General features: G+C 47.0%; 1 protein-coding gene across 4 annotated transcripts in view; it reads right to left on the reverse strand.

The window, feature by feature from the left end:
* Nucleotides 1–18925, reverse strand: part of paplna (papilin a, proteoglycan-like sulfated glycoprotein) — a 130726-nt gene that overhangs the window by 25976 nt on the left and 85825 nt on the right. For 3 of the 4 annotated variants that reach the window (XM_072569472.1, XM_072569473.1, XM_072569471.1), the window contains 7 exons: nt 18057–18162; nt 16559–16688; nt 12707–13019; nt 9239–9376; nt 8271–8398; nt 4597–4875; nt 1271–1379 (listed from right to left, as the gene is read on the reverse strand). In XM_072569472.1, the coding sequence (XP_072425573.1) occupies nt 1271–1379; nt 4597–4875; nt 8271–8398; nt 9239–9376; nt 12707–13019; nt 16559–16688; nt 18057–18162 (1203 nt within the window). The remainder of the gene's footprint in view (nt 1–1270; nt 1380–4596; nt 4876–8270; nt 8399–9238; nt 9377–12706; nt 13020–16558; nt 16689–18056; nt 18163–18925) is intronic. The other variant, XM_072569474.1, reaches the window with a different exon arrangement.

Here is an 18925-nt window from a genome sequence, read left to right on the forward strand (position 1 = left end):
TCGCACTAGTCTGGCTGTCAGTTCGGAAACGCTCTTGATGTATGGTAGTGTGGCTAGTCCTTTGGGTTGCGGCATGTCCTCATTCCGTTGTCAAATCTTCTCACAAACCCTTACTACAGTATGTTCACTTTCCTAATCTAAAGTCAATATATATTACAAATAACTGTGATCTGTGGCATTCCACTAGTTACACTTCAGGACCAGAGCTGAATGGGAGCAAGCTGCCTTCCTGTTTGTCCTATGTAGTGTTTTGTGCAGTCCTTGCATGGGATTTTGTATACAGCATTGGTTTTGCTCATGCTGGGTATTGTGTCCTTTTGTTCTGGTGAGTTGTTGTCTGAGAGTGGCTGTTGGTTTGTGTGCTGTTATGAGTCCTAGTGGTCGCTTGGGACAACACTACTATTATAGGACAAACCAAACAGAGAACAGCCAGGGAATTCCTAGAGGTATGGCACTCAGCCACAGATTCTATCAATAAGCACATCGACATGGAGCCAATATACCGACCACTGCAGCGGACAGCTGGAACTGACAACCAGAAGCGGCAGAGACAAACCACTATAAATGCCGGAGGAAACATCACAGAAGCGCTTCACAGGAGGCTCCCAAGCACTGAGGATGTCACCTAGACAGGGGACAAAACGTCTGCAACACAAATTCCCAGCTCGGCGAACAGAACCACAACAATGAGCACCCGAGCTACAAATCTTCTCACAAACCTTGAACAGGAAGGATGCTATTAAACCAGAAAGGGTGCAGAAAGATTCACAAGGAGGTTGCCAGGACTGGAGCGTTTGTGTTATGAAGAAAAACTGGATAGGCTGGGACTTTATAAGGTCATCCCTCAACCAAAGAGAGGTTTCCAAACTCATGAGAGGCACAGATCAGGTGACTAGCCAAGGCCTTTTCCCTGGGGCATGGGAGTTCAAACCTCGAGGGTATAACTTTAAGGTGAGAGGGGAAAGATTTAAAAAGGACCTGAGGGAAACCTTTTCATGCAGAAGCTGGTGCATATACGGGGCAAACTGCCAGAGGTGGTGGTGGCAGGTACAATTAACATTTAAAAGGTGTTTGGATGGTACATGAATAGGAAGGGTTCAGTGGGATATGGGCCAAATGCTGGCAAATGGGACTAGGTCAGATTGGGATAGCTGGTCAACATGGACGAGTAAGACACAGGGTCTGTCTCCATGCTGTATAAGTTTATGACTCTAGAGGGCATAGGTTTAAAGCAGCTGGGTTGTGGTTTATTACACATTACTCTGTTTACCTTGTCCACTGTACATTAGCATTGGAAGGAGCTACCACACATGGGAACTCTGCTGTTCCCCTTAAGGCCACACGTAGATCCTGAGGTGGTCCTGTGATCTTCAGTTCTCCTAGTGAAGACAAACCTCAAGTTACGTCTTGTTAAACATTATGTATTTTATTTGTAATCTCTCTCTCGCTAGGAGGAGGAGGTGAGTGTCACCCATCTCCCCAAGATAGTGGCTTCCTGTGCTGGGAGGATGCAGCATCATTGTCCAACACGGTCCTGTCTTAAAACCTCCGAGCTGTGATAGAAATAATAGAGACAACTCTACCACCAGGAGTCAGGCTTAGTAATCGGGACTGTGACAGAAAGTGGCAGCAGTGACTTTCTCTGATCCTCAGGGAGGGCTATGAGTTGAAGAAGGGCTCTGGTTCCTTCGACTAAAGCTCACTGCAAGAAGACAAAGGGAATGCTCCCTCACACTATTTCCCAGGTCACTGCTAGGGCCTGAAGGGAAGTAATAAATAGAAGCTGTATTGCGAGGTACGATTCCCCCTGGGCACCTGATGGGGGTGGGGTGTGGGTAAAGTACATGCAGGTCAAGTGTACCCTATATTTGCCACCACACTATCCTCCCCCACTACCAGCCACCTGGAGGTGGGTTCTAGGATAGAGGGGACAGATATAAACGCAATTGGTAACAAACCTAAACTGAACTATCACCACACTGTGTCCCCAGCCACGTGGAGACATTAACCCAATAAAGTCAGGCTAATCTGTGATAAAATGTCATGAAGTACAAGGGCCTATCATATTTGGTCTGTGTGTGTGAGACTTGCTCCATCCCCCTCCTTGTTTTTGTGTGGATGATGGACTGCCACTGGTGATGGGCGAATTACTGCAACAGTTCGCTATTGCCTTCTGCAGGCTGGCTGACCAGAAAACTCCAGCCCACCTCCCTCTTGTCATCAGGTACATTCTCAGTATTGTTATCAGGCTGACAATTACCTGGCTTGGCCACACTACAAACACACCGTCCGTCCCCAACAGGTCCTGGTGTGAATTTTAAATCTGGAGCTGCAGGAATACTCCTTGCTGTCCTCCCCTTCCCACCCCCTGTCTGTCTTCCCTCCCCCTGTCTTCCCTCCCCCAGTTCTTCCCTCCCCCTGTCTGTCTTCCCTCCCCCTGTCTGTCTTCCCTCCCCCTGTCGGTCCTCCCCTCCCCCTGTCGGTCCTCCCCTCCCCCTGTCGGTCCTCCCCTCCCCCTGTCGGTCCTCCCCTCCCCCTGTCGGTCCTCCCCTCCCCCTGTCGGTCCTCCCCTCCCCCTGTCGGTCCTCCCCTCCCCCTGTCGGTCCTCCCCTCCCCCTGTCGGTCCTCCCCTCCCCCTGTCGGTCCTCCCCTCCCCCTGTCGGTCCTCCCCTCCCCCTGTCGGTCCTCCCCTCCCCCTGTCGGTCCTCCCCTCCCCCTGTCGGTCCTCCCCTCCCCCTGTCGGTCCTCCCCTCCCCCTGTCGGTCCTCCCCTCCCCCTGTCGGTCCTCCCCTCCCCCTGTCGGTCCTCCCCTCCCCCTGTCTGTCCTCCCCTCCCCGTCCTCCCCTCCCCCTGTCTGTCCTCCCCTCCCCCTGTCTGTCCTCCCCTCCCCCTGTCTGTCCTCCCCTCCCCCTGTCTGTCCTCCCCTCCCCCTGTCTGTCCTCCCCTCCCCCTGTCTGTCCTCCCCTCCCCCTGTCTGTCCTCCCCTCCCCCTGTCTGTCCTCCCCTCCCCCTGTCTGTCCTCCCCTCCCCCTGTCTGTCCTCCCCTCCCCCTGTCTGTCCTCCCCTCCCCCTGTCTGTCCTTCCCTCCCCCTGTCTTCCCTTCCCTCCCCCTGTCTGTCCTCCCTCCCCCTGTCTGTCCTCCCTCCCCCTGTCTGTCCTCCCTCTGTCTGTCCTCCCCTCCCCCTGTCTGTCCTCCCCTCCCCCTGTCTGTCTTCCCTCCCCCTGTCTGTCCTCCCCTCCCCCTGTCTGTCCTTCCCTCCCCCTGTCCTCCCCTCCCCTCGTGATGACCCAAAACAAACATGCTAATTCAACAACATCAAAGTAGAACCTACCCTCTGCAGGAGAAAGTGAGGACTGGAGATCAGAGCTGAAAAATGTGTTGTTGGAAAAGCGCAGCAGGTCAGGACAGGAATGAGGAAAGTGTTTCCTCATTCCTGAAGAAGGGCTCATGCCTGAAACGTCGATTCTCCTGTTCCTTGGATGCTGCCTGACCTGCTGCGCTTTTCCAGCAACACATTGTCAGCACCTACTCTCTGCAGCCCAGTTACAGGTTCTGGGGTTCTACGCACATGATTGACCTTTACTCAATAAGCACTTGCTCTACCTAGCTTGGTTTCGATTCACATTGGGACAACTGGAGCCAGGGAAGGAATTGATTAGTTCTATGCCATTGGTCCCCTGGCTTTCTGTGGAGTCACTGTGTTTGTCTATCAGTTTGAAAGATCAGCTTTGAACACCAGTTCGTGAAGACATTGACCCTGAGGAACCATAACCTCACTGTTACCCTCCATGAAAGACAGACTTTGGTCGACAGGTATCCTGATCCTCACCATGGAATTGAGGCTCCCAACCCTCCTCAGGTCCAAGTCAAAGGTCCCATTGCACTCTTTCAGGGACTAGAGCAATTTTAGTCGACAGGAACGAGAGATTTTTCTGGTTGTTGTCATGATTGCTTTTTGGTGGGACCTTGTTTTGCAAAGATTATCCCTCGGGCTTCCTTCAGTATGACTCCTCTGAAGGACTTCATTCACTGTGTGTTGTGGCTTCACTTACTGAGAGTCTCTTTCTTTCAGACTCTCAGTGAGTGAGGCGCGGTGGCTCAGTGACTGGAGTTTGCACATTCTCCCTATGTCTATGTGGGTTTCTTCTGGGTGCTCCCAGTTTCCTCCCACAATCTAAAAATGCAGAGGTTAGGGTGAATTGGCCACGCTAAATTGTCCATCGTGTTCAGGGATGTGTAGGCTAGGTGTGTTAGGCAAGGGAAATGTAGAGCAATAGGGTAGGGCAATGTGTCTGGGGTGGGATGCCTTTCCGAGGGTTTCCACAGTGTAGATTCTATGAAAGTTGCTACAGAAACGTCTACAAGGACACTTACTCTCTCTATGTGTACTGTATGGGAAAGTTAGCCTCAGTCTTTGGAGTGGGGCCCTTGGGGACCATGCCAATACAAGTGGTGGGAATCTGAGGGAGAAAGGCCTGGCCTGGCCTGGCCTCACTCTGGATACAGCATTCTCACACAGTGACAACAGGAGCTTACAACTATCTCTCTGCAGTTTGACCAGCCTTGGAAATGCAAAGTTGACTGTCGTTAAAAACCTTTGACCTTAAGTTCCACCACCATCCTTTGCAGCTGTCCCACGGTATTGTGGGCGACACAGACGTATTCCCCTGCGTCACTGGGTGTTACTGAGGTAAAGCGTAAAGACTGGTCATCCAGCTGAGTGAGCCGGGGCTGCGCCTCCAGTCCAATGCGGGTACCATCTCTCTCCCAGAACATCTGGGATCTTGGCCATCCTTCAGCCAGGCATGGTAACTGGGCTGAGAAACCAACCTGGGCTTCGATCACAGACACGCTAGGCCGGACGTGAGCAGCAGCTGGACATGGGGAAACAGCACAAGAGACAAATCAAAGACAGAAAGCCCATCATTCCCATACACCTGGCTGAGATTGTCTAAAAGCAGCGACCAAATCCTCAAACATCATCCACCAGAGTTTCCAAACAAAACAAGAAGGGTACAAAACATTGATCTAAATAGTTTACAGTTAAAGGAGAGGGGCTCAGACAGTGAGGTTCTAGAATTCCACAGTATAGGAGGGGGCCATTCAGTCCAAAAACTCCTATCCCAAAGGAAGGGGTGCCAATTGCCCAGGACATGTTCTCCCTTTCAAAGGCAGCAGTCCGAGTGTCACCACTTCCTCTTTCTAACTGAAGTACCCACCCTAGTATTACTGTAGCAACCTCATCGATACCTTTTCAAAAAGCCCCGCCATCTTTTCCAAAGTGTCACATCCAGAATGTTCCAGCTGAGGCCTAAACAGTGATTTGTGAAGCCTGACCATGACATTCTGGTCTTACAGTCAGAAAACAGACCCTTCAATCTGACTTGTCCGTGCCTACCAACTTTTCCAAACTAAACTAGTCCCATTTGCCTGTGTGGCCTCTAAACCCTTCCTATTTATGTTGTAACCTGCATCTACCACTTTCTCTGATCGTTTATTCCACCTACAAGCCACCCTCTATCAGTGCATAAAGGTCCCAGTCTCTCCCTATAACTCAAATCCTCCACTCCCAGTTACATCCTTGTAAATTTTTTCTGAACCCTCTCCAATTAAATTATATTCTTCCTATAAGACCTTGGTCTTTATATTCTGTACCAAAGTTCAGTAACTCTGTTTCATTAACTCTAACTTGAAGGACTTGAGAGGGACACTTAAGGTGTCTGCTCATTGTCCCCTTTTTAAGATTACTCCATTCCCATATTGTTCCTTCCAACAGATATCACTGTTGGGCTCTATCTGCCCATTTCACCGTTCTCTCTGAACTCCACGAATGCAAGAGGAAAAGATCAGGTATCACTGGGTGGAATAACTGATGGCTGAATGATGATGTTTGAGGTGGTCAGGAATTAGAAGCTCATTTGGAAAATGAAACCCAATTCCAGCCACCACCTCCACAAGGGAATACCAACATCAGAGCAGGATAACAAATGCCAGCACCATACACACACACACACACACAGACACACACACACAGACAGACACACATACACACACACAAAAACACACACACACAGCAGGCACATGCAAATAAGCAGGAATTGGTGTTTTATTTGCAGATTAAGAGTGAGGAATCTGAAATAAAAGCCAGAGAATACTCGAGAAACTCAGCAGGTCTGGGCCACATCGCTATGGAAAGGAACAGAGTGAATAGGTTCATAAGAAGTGTGATATTGGACTTGAAACATTATCTTTTGTGTTTTCTCTCTCTCTCTCAACAGATAATGCCAGAGCTGCTGAGTTTCTCCAGTGCTTCATGTCTGCATTTTATTTACAGAGCTGTTTTTGATCGAGATGAGCCAGATCACCTTAGGTGAAGGATGATGACAGGCTGCAGTAATCTGGAAGAGTAGATGGGGAGCCCAACCAGAGAATATTGCTGTGAGCTGGCCTTGCTTTGGGAAGATTAATACAATCTCACTTTTTCAAAATTGCCAAGTCTCGCTTACACTACATAGTCAGCTTTCATGATGAGCACAAGTTCGTACAAAACACAAGGGTTTTTATTAAGGAAATGATGTGGTGGTAAGAGTCAAAGCTGCTCTGATTCACAATGGAGTGAATGAGAGCAGCTACAATTTACAAAAGTGCAAATTAATATCAGTGCTGTTTTAGCAAAGTTTTCTGCAATTCACGAATTAGCATTCTGATTAGCATGAGGGAAGCTACCTCGGAATAGTCTGTACAGTCACTTGAACAATTTACATCAAATATCAGAGGGAGGGGGAAAGGACTGAAGCTATCAGAGTGTTTGGAAAAGACAGGAATGTCACAGCTGGAGCTGGGAATGCTGGAGTGCATGAAATTTTGGAATCCACATTACAGGAGGGATGTGATAGTGCAGAGGAGATTTACCTGGATGTCGCCTGGGTTAGAGAGCTTCTGTTATGAAGAGAGATTGGACAGACTGGGGTTGTTTTTCTTAGAGCTGAGGAGATTGAGAGGGGACATGATTGAGATGTATAAAATTATAAGGGGCAGAGGTAGAGTAGACAGGAAGGAACATTTCCCCTTGACCAGGGGACACAAGGGGCAGAAGGTATACAGGGAATGTGAGGACAAACTTTTTCACCCAGAGGGTGGAACTCACTACCTGCTAGGGTGGTGGACCCTTATAACATTTATGAAATATTTAGATGTGCACTTGCGATACCAAGGCATACACAGCAATGGGCTAAATGGTGGTAAATGGGATTAGAATAGTTGGTTGGTTGTTTTTGACCAGTGCAGACATGATGGGCTGAAGGCTGTTCTTCTGTGCTGTAGATCAGTGTCCTTGGTGTGAAAAGATTTAAATAGTGGCATATTGGGAAGCGTGTATGTACAAAGGAACCTACCTGTCCTTGTACAGCAGGCAATGAAGTAGACAGGCAAATAGAATTACACTGGCCTTCACTCTAACAGTATGAGAGTTTGGATTCAGGGCTACCTTATTGCAGTTATACAGGGCCTTGGGGAGACCACATCTGGAGTACTGCACACTGTTTGGGTCTCTGTACTCAAGAAAGGTGACAGAGGCAATGCAGTGGAAGTTCAGTCCACTAATGCTAGGATGGCAGGACTGTGCTGAGAACAGATTGGTTTGACTGGGTTTGTATTTATTAAAATTTCGAAGGACGAGAGGGGGAATTGATCTGATTAGAACATACAAACCTCTAACAGGACTGAACAGAGGCAATTCAGAAACGATGCTGCTTTCTCTGGTTGAGAAGTCTCGAATCAGCAGACACAGAGTCAGACTTTGGGCTAGGCCATTGAGGACTGAGATGAGAAATATTCACTCAGAAGGGTAATGAATCTGGGGAATTCTTGGCTACAGAAGCCTGTAGTGGCCAAGTCACTGGATAAATTCAAGAAAGACATTCACGATGACCATGGCTGATCAGAATGTATGGTGGCATAGTCTCAAGGGAACAAATGGCCTACTGTTAGTTTCTCTGAATAGTAGTGTACAATAGAGTCAATTGGTGATTGTAGTGATACACCAACACCTTTACACAACTGGTGTAACTGGAAGAATGTGGGGCCTGATCACCTGTACATTAATATCACAACCTCAGTTCTTTAAGGTTCAACGTTTGAGGTCAAATTTCCTGATACACATGCCATGCACGTGCACATACACATATATGTGGTCAGACACACAGACATGTCATGCACACATACATACATGGGCAGACATGGAGACACAACACACATGGACAGACAGTACCTTGAATGTTCAGCTGAACTGGACGGGACGCCTGACCGTGAGCATTTGATGCTCGACACGTGTACAATCCGGCATCTTGTTCCCGGACCCAGCTGATTTGCAATGATCCATCGGGCTGCTGTCTGTGTCTGTACACAAGGAACAACAAGTTAGCAAGCTGGACCCAGCGGTTCAGCAGGAATGTCCCCCTGGTTAACAGCTCGGTGCTGAGGGACAGCCACATCGGCACTGACACCACTGTTCACAAGAGATGTCATTATCACAGACTGCAGTGCAGGTCCCAACTGTCCTGGAACCAACATTTACCTCTCAACCAATATCCCTAAAATATGACCATATTTCTGGGATCTTGCTGTATGCTTCCCACATTACAATAGTTTATTCTCCACAGTGCTTTGTTGCAAAATCCTCCCCAACCAACAAAGACAGTGCTGAGCTCAACGCACGGCGAGGATAGCTGAGCCAGGCTGGATTCATTTCAACAGGAGTTAGAAAAGTGAGGATGAGTTAATTGAAGCATTTAAGATCTTGAATGGTTATATAACAAGGTGGACATGGAAAAGATGTTCTTGCGGGTCAGTTCAGAACTCGAGAGCACTGTTTTAAAACTAGAGATTAAAGGTTCAGGCCAGAAATGCTTTTCTTTTCACCTGAGTATTGTGTGACTTCAGAAGGTGGTGGAGGTGGGGTCCTTGGATGTTTTTGTGACTGAGGTGGATAGGTTCGTGTTAGGCAGGGAACTGAGGATACATGGGAAGGTGAAATCGGAAACACAAACAGATCAGCCATTGAACGGCAGAGAAGATTCGGGGGAGCCAAACGGCCCACTCCTTCTCCTATTTTGTCACCTGTCAGGGACAATGGCCACATGGGATAAGGCTGAGGACAACACTTGATCATTTGGCATGCTGAGCTCCAGGATGTGAGAAGGATCTGTTCACAGCTATCTTCAGAATAACTGAACTGACCTTACTGAAAATAACAGTCTTCCATCTTTGTACCACTCGATACGAGGAGTTGGGAATGCATCAACCCTGCACAGTAACCTCACAGTTTGTCCTGGCCGGGCACTCACTGAAGAAGGATCCGACCTTTCGATATTTAACCTGGGAAACAAAGGAACATTTGTTCAGTCGGAAATTTATAACACAATCAAATCCTGTCAAGTATGTCTCGATTGGAGGGTTAATGGCTGGTGGTTCTGAAAGTTACACCAATCATTTGGCATTGACCCACTGCTCTGGATTAATTATTCAATACAATATCACAATCTCCTGTACTGCTGGCTATTGTGATATTTTATACAGTCCATGTGATATTCCCTACACAGAATGGGTATGCTTTTATTCATTTATGGGATATGGGAGTTGCTAACTGGGCCAACATTTCTTCTCCATTCTTCATTGCCCTTGAGAAGTTAAATAGTCCCACAAAGTCCAAATGGTGTTAAGTAAACATGGAGTGAGCTCAGTGTCTGCAATGAGGCTACACCTGTGATTTTCCAGTGCTGTGACTTTTCCAAACTCTCGGGTACATTGGAAGATTACAACCAACTTATCCACTAGCTCTGCAGTTGTTTGAATTCCCAAATGAAGTATAAAAGGAGATGGACAAGTTGGTGGAGTGGGCGGATAGGTGCAGCTTTGGGTGGAAGTATATTAAAAAGACAGGATTAAATAGGGGGTACAATTCAAAAGGGGGTGCCGATAGAGAGGGACCTGGAGGAATATGTGTACAGATCATTATTGATAGCAGGGCAGATGGAGACAGCAGTTAATAAAGCAGGCAGTGTTTCTCAGCTTTATCCATAGGCAATGTCATAAGCCTTCGCCTGACCAAGCAGCAGCGCTCCGAAAGCTCATAATTTCAAATAAACCTGTTGGACTATAACCTGGTGTCACGTGACGTCTGATTTTCTCCACTCCAGTCCACATCTACTATCTCCACATCATCTTTATTAACAGAGGCATCGAGTACAACAGCAAGAAGGTGATGCTGAATTTGTACAAGCCACTCAGCTAGGGGTACTGTATACAGATGTGGATGCCTTGTTATAGGAAACATTAGAAAGGGTGCAGATGTGATTTACAAGAATGGTTCCAGGGATGAGAAACTTCAGTGATGATAGATTGAAGAAGTTGTGACTGTTCTCCCTGGAGGGAAGGCGGCTGAGGGGAGATCTGATCGAGGTTTTCAAAACCATAAGTGGGCTGGACAGAGTAGGTAGGGAGAAAGTTTCCCATGTAGAAAAGGAACAAGAACAAGATGGCACAGATTTAAAGTGGTGTACAAACGAAGCAGGGGGCAATGTGAGAAATACGTAGTTAGGGTGTAGAATGCACTGCCTGAAAAATGTGGTGGAGGCAGGTTCAATTGAGGCATTAAAAAGGGGCGTTGGATGATTATTTGGATAGAAATTATGTGCAGGGTTATGGGGGATGGGCAGATTGGCACCATCATGGCCCCCACCAGGAACCATGATGGGCCAAATGGCCTCCTGCATCATAGTAATTCTGATTTCTTTTAAGATCCCAGGATGGAGATCTTTGAGTCTGGGTATGTAAGGAGAACATGTGAACCCCAAGTCCCATTACTTTTTTCTTAAATGAGAGTGTAGTATTACATTTGGTTTCTTAATTGCCTCCTGTTCGTTGTTGCAATGTTGTGTCTTCTACTGTGAAGACAGATACATTACAAAATATTTGTTCAAGACCTTTGCTAATCCTTACTGTTTATATACTTATAGAAGCTTTTACTGTCTGTTTTTTATATTTCTTTTAGTTTACTCATATTCTAATTTTCTTTCACCATTTTAAGCCATTCTTTGCTGGTTTCTAAAACGTTTTCAATATTCTGGTCTACTATCTTTGTATCTTTTTCTTTCAATCTGATATCATCCTTAACACCTCCTTCGTCAGCTATGAGTGTCTGCAACATTAATCTATTTCTCAGTCTATTATAACCAGCTTTGCCTTAACTTCTTTATAAATGTCTTTATTTAAATTTAAAATAGTAGAGTCAGACCTAGGTTTTTTTAAAATCTCCAAGGTGAGAGTCTATCAATGTTTCCTGGAGAGACCTTTACTAACAAAGCATTAAATAATCTGTTTTGATACACATTGCCAGGTCTGAGCGAAGATTTGGCTAGTAACAAGTAGCTGATTGGGCTGTGAAATGGTGACAATGACAAAGGCCCCCTTGCCTGTCAACAACTTTAAGAGTGACTCCTAAGTAGCTGAACAGATTGGGGATGTGAACATTTGGGGCAGAAGTCAACAGACGTTTGAAAGAGGCGGACCTGCTTTTGCTTTTCAGTAAGAAGCATCTCAAGATTGAAGACAACCAGTTTATTTCCCCTCATCAATTGCTGTAAGCTGTGAGTTTCTTTCAATTAATAAATCAAAGACTTTTGTAAGTGTGAACCAGTCACCTTGAGTGTTCTGCAAACCTGCAGAAGGAAGACTGAGAACAGCAAAAGGATCATCTCAGCAAACCCTGTGAACAAGGCCTGCCTTCCCAGTCTCCCCCTCCATTTTCGGTCTATCGGTGTGCATGTAGCGAGGGAGGACTTTACAAGTGGATTCTAGTTTTAACAAGTAAAATTACAAGTCAATACTTCATAATTGTTTACCTGGAGTAAACGATTTATTTGTAATAGTCATTCTTGTTTAGCATAGAAATCCAGTCCATGTTTTCTGTCAACCTTCCCGCCTCTCACTGTGGTCAGTTTGCTCATCGCTCCTACAGTCCTTGTTCCTGAGTACACAGGTTGCCAGAACTTCAATGAACAGAAGAGCTGAGGCTGTTCCATTAGTACCGGGAGAAAGTGAGGACTGCAGATGCTGGAGATCAGAGTCAAGAGTGTGGTGCTGGAAAAGCACAGCAGGTAAGGCAGCATCCGACAAGCAGAAAAATCAAAATTTCAGGCATGAGTCCTTCATCAGGAATGCCTGAAACGTCGATTCTCCCTCTCCTCGGATGCTGTGCTTTTCCAGCACCACTCTCTCGACTCTGTTCCAGTAGTACCTTCTGGATCCCCAAACCTGCCTCCCTCGGTAGTCACATGCCTCCCATCTCTGACCAAATCGGAGGGAGCTGTGACTGGCTCCTGCTTCTTTTGGTAATTATTTGATTGTCAATCCGCTGGTTACTGACCCATCAGTCACCATTCTCCTGGCTGTTTAAAATCACTGAAAGAAAGCAGTGCAGCAATTCTCACCTTGTGGAGGAGGAAGTGGTGGAGGCTGGTACCGCAATATTTAAGAGTCATCTGGATGGGTATATGAATAGGAAGGGTTTGGAGGGATACGGGCCGGGTGCTGGTAGGTGGGGCTAGATTGGGTTGGGATATCTGGTCGGCAGAGTTGGACCGAAGGGCCTGTTTCCGTGCTGTACGTCTCTATGACTCTATGTGGAGATGGTAACAAAGGCACTACCTGTGAATGGGACGCTCTGGCTGCAGTTGGACTGAGCCTCTGTTTGGAGCCCTTGTAGGAAGCAGGGAGGATTCAGACTGTCGTCCTGGGTGCGGGGACCACCAGGGAGTCCTTTCATCAGGCCTGTTCATGCCACCCGACCGCCTACAACGACGCTCACACTCCTCCTCCGTCTCAAAGTTGTTCAGGTTGCCATGGCAGCCCCCATACCAGAAGCGGTTACAGAGGCCTGCATCTGGGATGAAGAACCATCGGACTGTCCAGTCAGAGCAGGGCCCCTCGGCGCTCAGCAGCAAGCATGGAGCTGGATAAACTACAAATCACAGCAAGCATGAAAAATATCCTCAAGGAGGGCGGGGAAATACACTACAGGAAATCAGAGCAGGCCATTCGGCCCCTCCGACCCACTCCACCAACTCAATACAATCATGGCTGACAGCATAACAGGCCAGAGAATTTTGAGAAAATATATTAGCTCAGACAATGCAGAATCTGTGTGGGTAGAATTGAGAAGTGCCAATGGGCAAAGGAAACTGTGGGGTGGTATGTAGATCACTAAACTGTCGTGATAACGTTGGAATGGCATCAAAACTGGAAATCAGACAAGTGCGGTAAAGGAACTATGTAATTATGGGTGAATATTGATCGGGCAAATCAAAGTATTCACAACTCCATAAAGGAGGAATTCCTAGAATGTATATGGAATGGTATTCTGGACCAATACGTTGAGGAACCAACTAGAGAACAGGCCAGGCCATCGTAAATGGGGTAAGATTAGCAATGAGGAGAAAGTGAGGACTGCAAATACTGGAGATCAGAGCTGAAAATGTGTTGCTGGAAAAGTGCAGCAGGTCAGGCAGCGTCCAAGGAACAGGAGAATCGACGTTTCGGGAGTTGTGGAGTTGCAGGTAGACAGGGCAGTGAAGAAGGCTTTTGGCACACTGGCCTTCATCAGTCAGGGCACTGAGTTTAGAAGTTGGGAAATTATGTTGCAGTTGTACAGGACGTTGGTGAGGCCGCACTCGGAGTATTGTGTTCAGTTTTGGTTACCTTGCTTTAGGAAGGATGTTATGAAACTGGAAAGAATACAGAAGAAATTTACAAGGATGTTGTCTAGACTCATGGTTTGAGTTATCGGGAGAAGTTGGACAAACTAGGAAGTTTTTCTTTAGAGCATAGGAGACTGAGGGGGAAATCTGATAGAAGTGTATAAGATCATGAGAGGCATAGATAGGGTGAATGCACTCAGTCTTTACCCCAGGGTTGGGGGATTGAGGACTAGAGGGCATCAGTTTAAGGTCAGAGGGGAAAGAATAAAAGGGAACCTGAGGGGCACATTTTTACATAGAGGGTGGTACACATATAGAATGAGCTGCCAGTGGGGTGCATTAACAACATTTAAAAGGCATTGGGACAAATACATGGATAGGAAAGGATTAGAAAGATATGGGCCAAGTCCAGGAAAATGGGGTTAGCATGGATGGACATATTGTTCAGCACAGACCGGTTTGGGCCAAAGGGCCTGTCTCCATGCTGTAGGACTCTATGACTCGATGATAGGGTTCTCCATTAGTATGGAGAGTGAGGTAGTTGGTTCTGAGGCTAGGGTCCTGAATTTTAATAAGGGAAATGACAATGATATAAGGCTATGAAAGATTGGGAAATGTTATTGAAATCAATGACATATAGGCAATAGCAAAGATTCAAAGAGTGAGGTGAGGTCCAAAAATTGTTTATTCCTGTCTGTTGCAAAAGTGCAAAGAGAACAGTGGCCAAAACATGGCGTATAAGGGCGGGGGGGGGGGGGGGGGGGGGGGCGTTCAAGGACATAGGAAATGACTATAAAAGTTCTACAGACATGTGAATGGAAAAGATTGGTGAGAAGTAAGGTAGGTCTCTTACAGTCAGAAACAGAAACAGGAGGCTAACAAACTAAATTCATTATGTGCTTCTGTCTTCATAAATAAGAACACAAATAACGTACCAGAATAATAGGACTTAGTGAGAGAGAGGAACTGAAGGAAATCTGTATTAGTAGGGAAATGGTTTTGGGAGAAATTGGGGAGATTGAAAGCTGATCAATCTCCAGGGCCTGATAATCGATATTCTAGAGCACTTAAGGAAGTAACCCTAGAAACAGTGGATGGTGGTCATCTTCCAAAATTCATTAGATTCTGGAACACTTTCTACAGGTTGGAGGACAGCGAATGTAACTCCACTATTTAAAAAAGGAGGTAGAGGGGAAACATCCATGATCAAGGATTTTATAACAGAACACTTGGAAAGTAGTGATGGAATCAGACACAGTCAGGATTTGCAAACGGGAAATCATGCTTGGAAAAAGCTGCTGGAATTCTTTGAGGATATAACTTGTAGAGTCAATCAGGGAATTATTTCGACTTTCCGAAGGCTTTTGACCAAGTCCCACGTAAGAGAGAAAAATGTAAAATTAAAGCACATGGGATTGGTGGTAGTGTATTGCGATGGAGAAAATATTGGTTAGCAGAATGGAAACTTGGCAGTGACTAGTGGGGTACCAGCAGGGACCTACACCAGGGACCCCAGCTATTAGGCATGTTCATGACTTAGATGAGGGAACAAAATGTAATAGCGCAAAATTTGCAGCTGATACAAAACTGGGTGAAAGGGCAAGCTGTCAGGAGGATGCAGAGATGTCATCGTGGGATTTGGACAAGCTGACTGAGAGAGCAACTGCGTGGCAGTATAATGGGGATAAGTGTGGAGTTATCAACTTTGGTAGCAAAATTAGGAAGGCAGATTATTATTTGGCGGTCTGTAAATTGAGAGAGGGAGTATTCTGTCAGACCTGGGTGTTAGATTAGATTAGATTAGATTAGATTACTTACAGTGTGGAAACAGGCCCTTCGGCCCAACAAGTCCACACTGCCCCGCCGAAGCGTAACCCACCCATACCCCTACATCTACATCTACCCCTTACCTAACACTTCGGGCAATTTAGCATGGCCAATTCACCTGACCTGCACATCTTTGGACTGTGGGAGGAAACCGGAGCACCCGGAGGAAACCCACGCAGACACGGGGAGAATGTGCAAACTCCACACAGTCAGTCGCCTGAGGCGGGAATTGAACCCGGGTCTCTGGCGCTGTGAGGCACTGTGCCACCGTGCCGCCCATGTTCTCGTGCACCAGTTTCTGAAAGTACATGTGTAAGGTGTAGCAGGCTGTTAAAGAAGGCAAACTATACGTTGGCCTTCATAATGAGAGGACTCGAGTACAGGAACAGGATTGTCTTGTGCAATTAGTCATACAGGGCTTTGGTGAGCCAATGTGTGCAGCATATGTGTGCAATTTGAGGAACCATGCTCTTGTGATACGGGGACTGCAGCCAATGTTTACCACATTGATCCCTGGCAAGACAGGACAGTCATATAAAGAGAGTTTAAATCGGTTAGGATTATATTCATTGGAATTTCGAAGAATAAAGGAGATCTCATAAAAACCTAGAACATTTTAACATGCAGGAAGAATGTTCCTGATGGTGCGGGAGTCCAAACTTAGAGTTATAAAGATAGGTTTTAAAGTTTGAGATGAGAAATCTCTTCACCCGAGAGTGTAAGCCTGTGGAATTTATTACCACAGAAAGTGGTTGGGGCCAAAACACCGTATTTTCAAGGAGATGGTAGATATAGCTCTTGTGGTTAAAGGGATTAAGGATTTGGGGATTGATGGGATTAGGGTATTGAGTGCAATGATCAGCGATGATCATATTGAACCAAATGGTCTACTCCAGCTCCTATCTACGTTTCTATGTTATGGCCTGTGACCCGAGCCACCACTCGTTATACACTCCCAGAATGTGATGGTACTCACGGTGTCTGGGACCACTCCTACAACCTTCTCCACTCGGGCCTAAGGCAGGGGTCAATTCATCGTGACAACAACCAAACATGGAGCTCCGACATTCACCCGATGGATTGTCTCGAACTGTGACCTGTGACTCCTGTGTGAAGTACAAAAACCAATCGCTGGATTCACAATATCTCCGACGGAATTCTCTTCCCACAGTGCTGACTCTCGATAAAAACCCACTTGTGTTGAACAGTCAGTTTAATACAGTAAGTATCCCAAGGCACTTTGAGACTAAAGTGAGGTGTTTTGGTGTTGGATAGCAGAGTTGAGGGTGCAGTGCTGGAAAAGCACAGCAGCATCCAACGAGCAGGAAAATCGATGTTTTGGGCCTGATGAAAGGGCTCTGAACCGAAACGTTGATTCTCCTGCTCCTTGGATGCTGCCTGACCTGTTGTGCTTTTCCAGCACCACACTCCCAACTGTAAAGTTAAAGCACCTGGGACTGGGGAGAGTGTACTGAAACGGCAGACAGGAAACAGTAGGAGTAAATGGGCCTTTTCTTCCCAAGTACCACAGGGATGGGGTACCACAGGGATGAATGCTTGGACCCGAGCTAACCACAACGTATAGTAATGATTTAGAGAAGGGAACTAAAGATAATAGCACCAGATTTGCACAAAGTTGTGTGGCAAGGCGAACAGTGCAGAGACACACGGGATTTAGTTCTCAGGGCTAAGCGAATCAAAGGTTTGGGGGAGGAAGTGGGAACAGGGTAGAAAGTTGGATGATCAGCTGGGATCTTATTGAATGACAGGGCCGGATTGAAGGGCCTAATCCTGCCCCTATATTTTCTACGTTGCTAAGTTTCAATGAGTCCACTTGTGCATGGAGATATTGAGAGAGAGTGGGAGAGAGGGAGGGAGAGAGGGACAGACGTGGGGGCGACAAGACCTTGGGAGGGAACTGCAAAGTTTGGGATGGGGTGCGGTTCCTGCTCAATGGGCTGAGATTTCACAGTGAGCCTCGGGGTAGTGGCGGGGGGGGGGGGGGGGGGGGGGGGGGGAGGGGGGGGTGCAATCGTGCACAGTACTGAGGCTAGCAGTGAGCAAGACCCCCTTGCAGGCACAGCTTGCTGTGTGTTGCATCCACAACACACCGAAGGTGCTACCATCGACAAGTGGGTTCTGACCACTGCCCTCCCTAGCTGATGGCATACGCAGTGGGAATAAGATCCGGATAGCCCCCTGAGTGCACAACACCCATCACCTAGTCTTGGGCATGGGCTGTGGCTCTCTACAAGAGGGGCATCAGATCAGAGAGACGTGGAGAGTCAGTGTGAGGGGGACGAGAGATTAACCTTCAAAATAAACGTGTGTCAGGACGAGAACAACTTCATAAATCTCCCGTTAGGTGTTATTGTCCAAACATTCCCACGCTTCTCATTTCACTGTCCGGTCAGTCCGAATCCTGTAACTTTTCACATGGGACTTGAAGGAAGCCCAGTACCTGACACACTTACAAAAAGCCGCTGGTCATCGTTATTAGAACTGTCGGTCGGAAATGTCGAGCAACCAGCCTGGCCATATGCCCTCGCTGATGTCACTCCATCAGGGCAGCAGCCATACCTGAGCAGATCAGGGGAGGGGATTGGAAAAAGGGGAAAAATGCCTTCAATTCAAAAACAAAAACATTCCATCGCTTCATACAGTGTTTCACAAATTACTTTCTCTGTGGAAAATTAGCCTATCACACATATCTGTGGCCCACCTCATTCCACGACCCGATTAACCCATCTAACTGGCAGTTCCAATATGGCTGCCGGCTGCCTTTGTCACTCGGGTCAAAGGTCCGACAGATCAGAGGGGCTCAGCACTTATCACCAAATTCATCCCTCACAAAGGATTCCAACTGGATGTCACATTCCCAACCCCGGATTGAAAATCCAACCTATGACTCCACACTTATTCCAAACACCAGCCACATTAAAGTAATGCATTAAAGGGCACATCCACGTTTGGAAGAGAAAGAAAACGAGGTGTCAGTGACAAGTTTTTTAATTTGTGTCAAAGTCATGTCTGTGAGATGCTGAAACACACTTTCTCAGGAGAGCAGAATACTGAGTGAATGATATTGTCCTGGAGGCATTCAAATTTCAGTCATTGGCTCATCCTTTGGAAATGAGTGGATCTGGAAAAGGGCTGTTCTGACACTATAAACCACCCTCGTCCGACTCTCCCCCAAACACCACCCTCGTCCGACTCTCCCCCAAACACCACCCTCGTCCGACTCTCCCCAACACCACCCTCGTCCGACTCTCCCCAACACCACCCTCGTCCGACTCTCCCCCAAACACCACCCTCGTCCGACTCTCCCCAACACCACCCTCGT

The sequence above is a fragment of the Chiloscyllium punctatum genome, chromosome 4 (assembly GCF_047496795.1).
Source record: "Chiloscyllium punctatum isolate Juve2018m chromosome 4, sChiPun1.3, whole genome shotgun sequence".
In the NCBI taxonomy this organism is placed as follows: domain Eukaryota; kingdom Metazoa; phylum Chordata; class Chondrichthyes; order Orectolobiformes; family Hemiscylliidae; genus Chiloscyllium; species Chiloscyllium punctatum.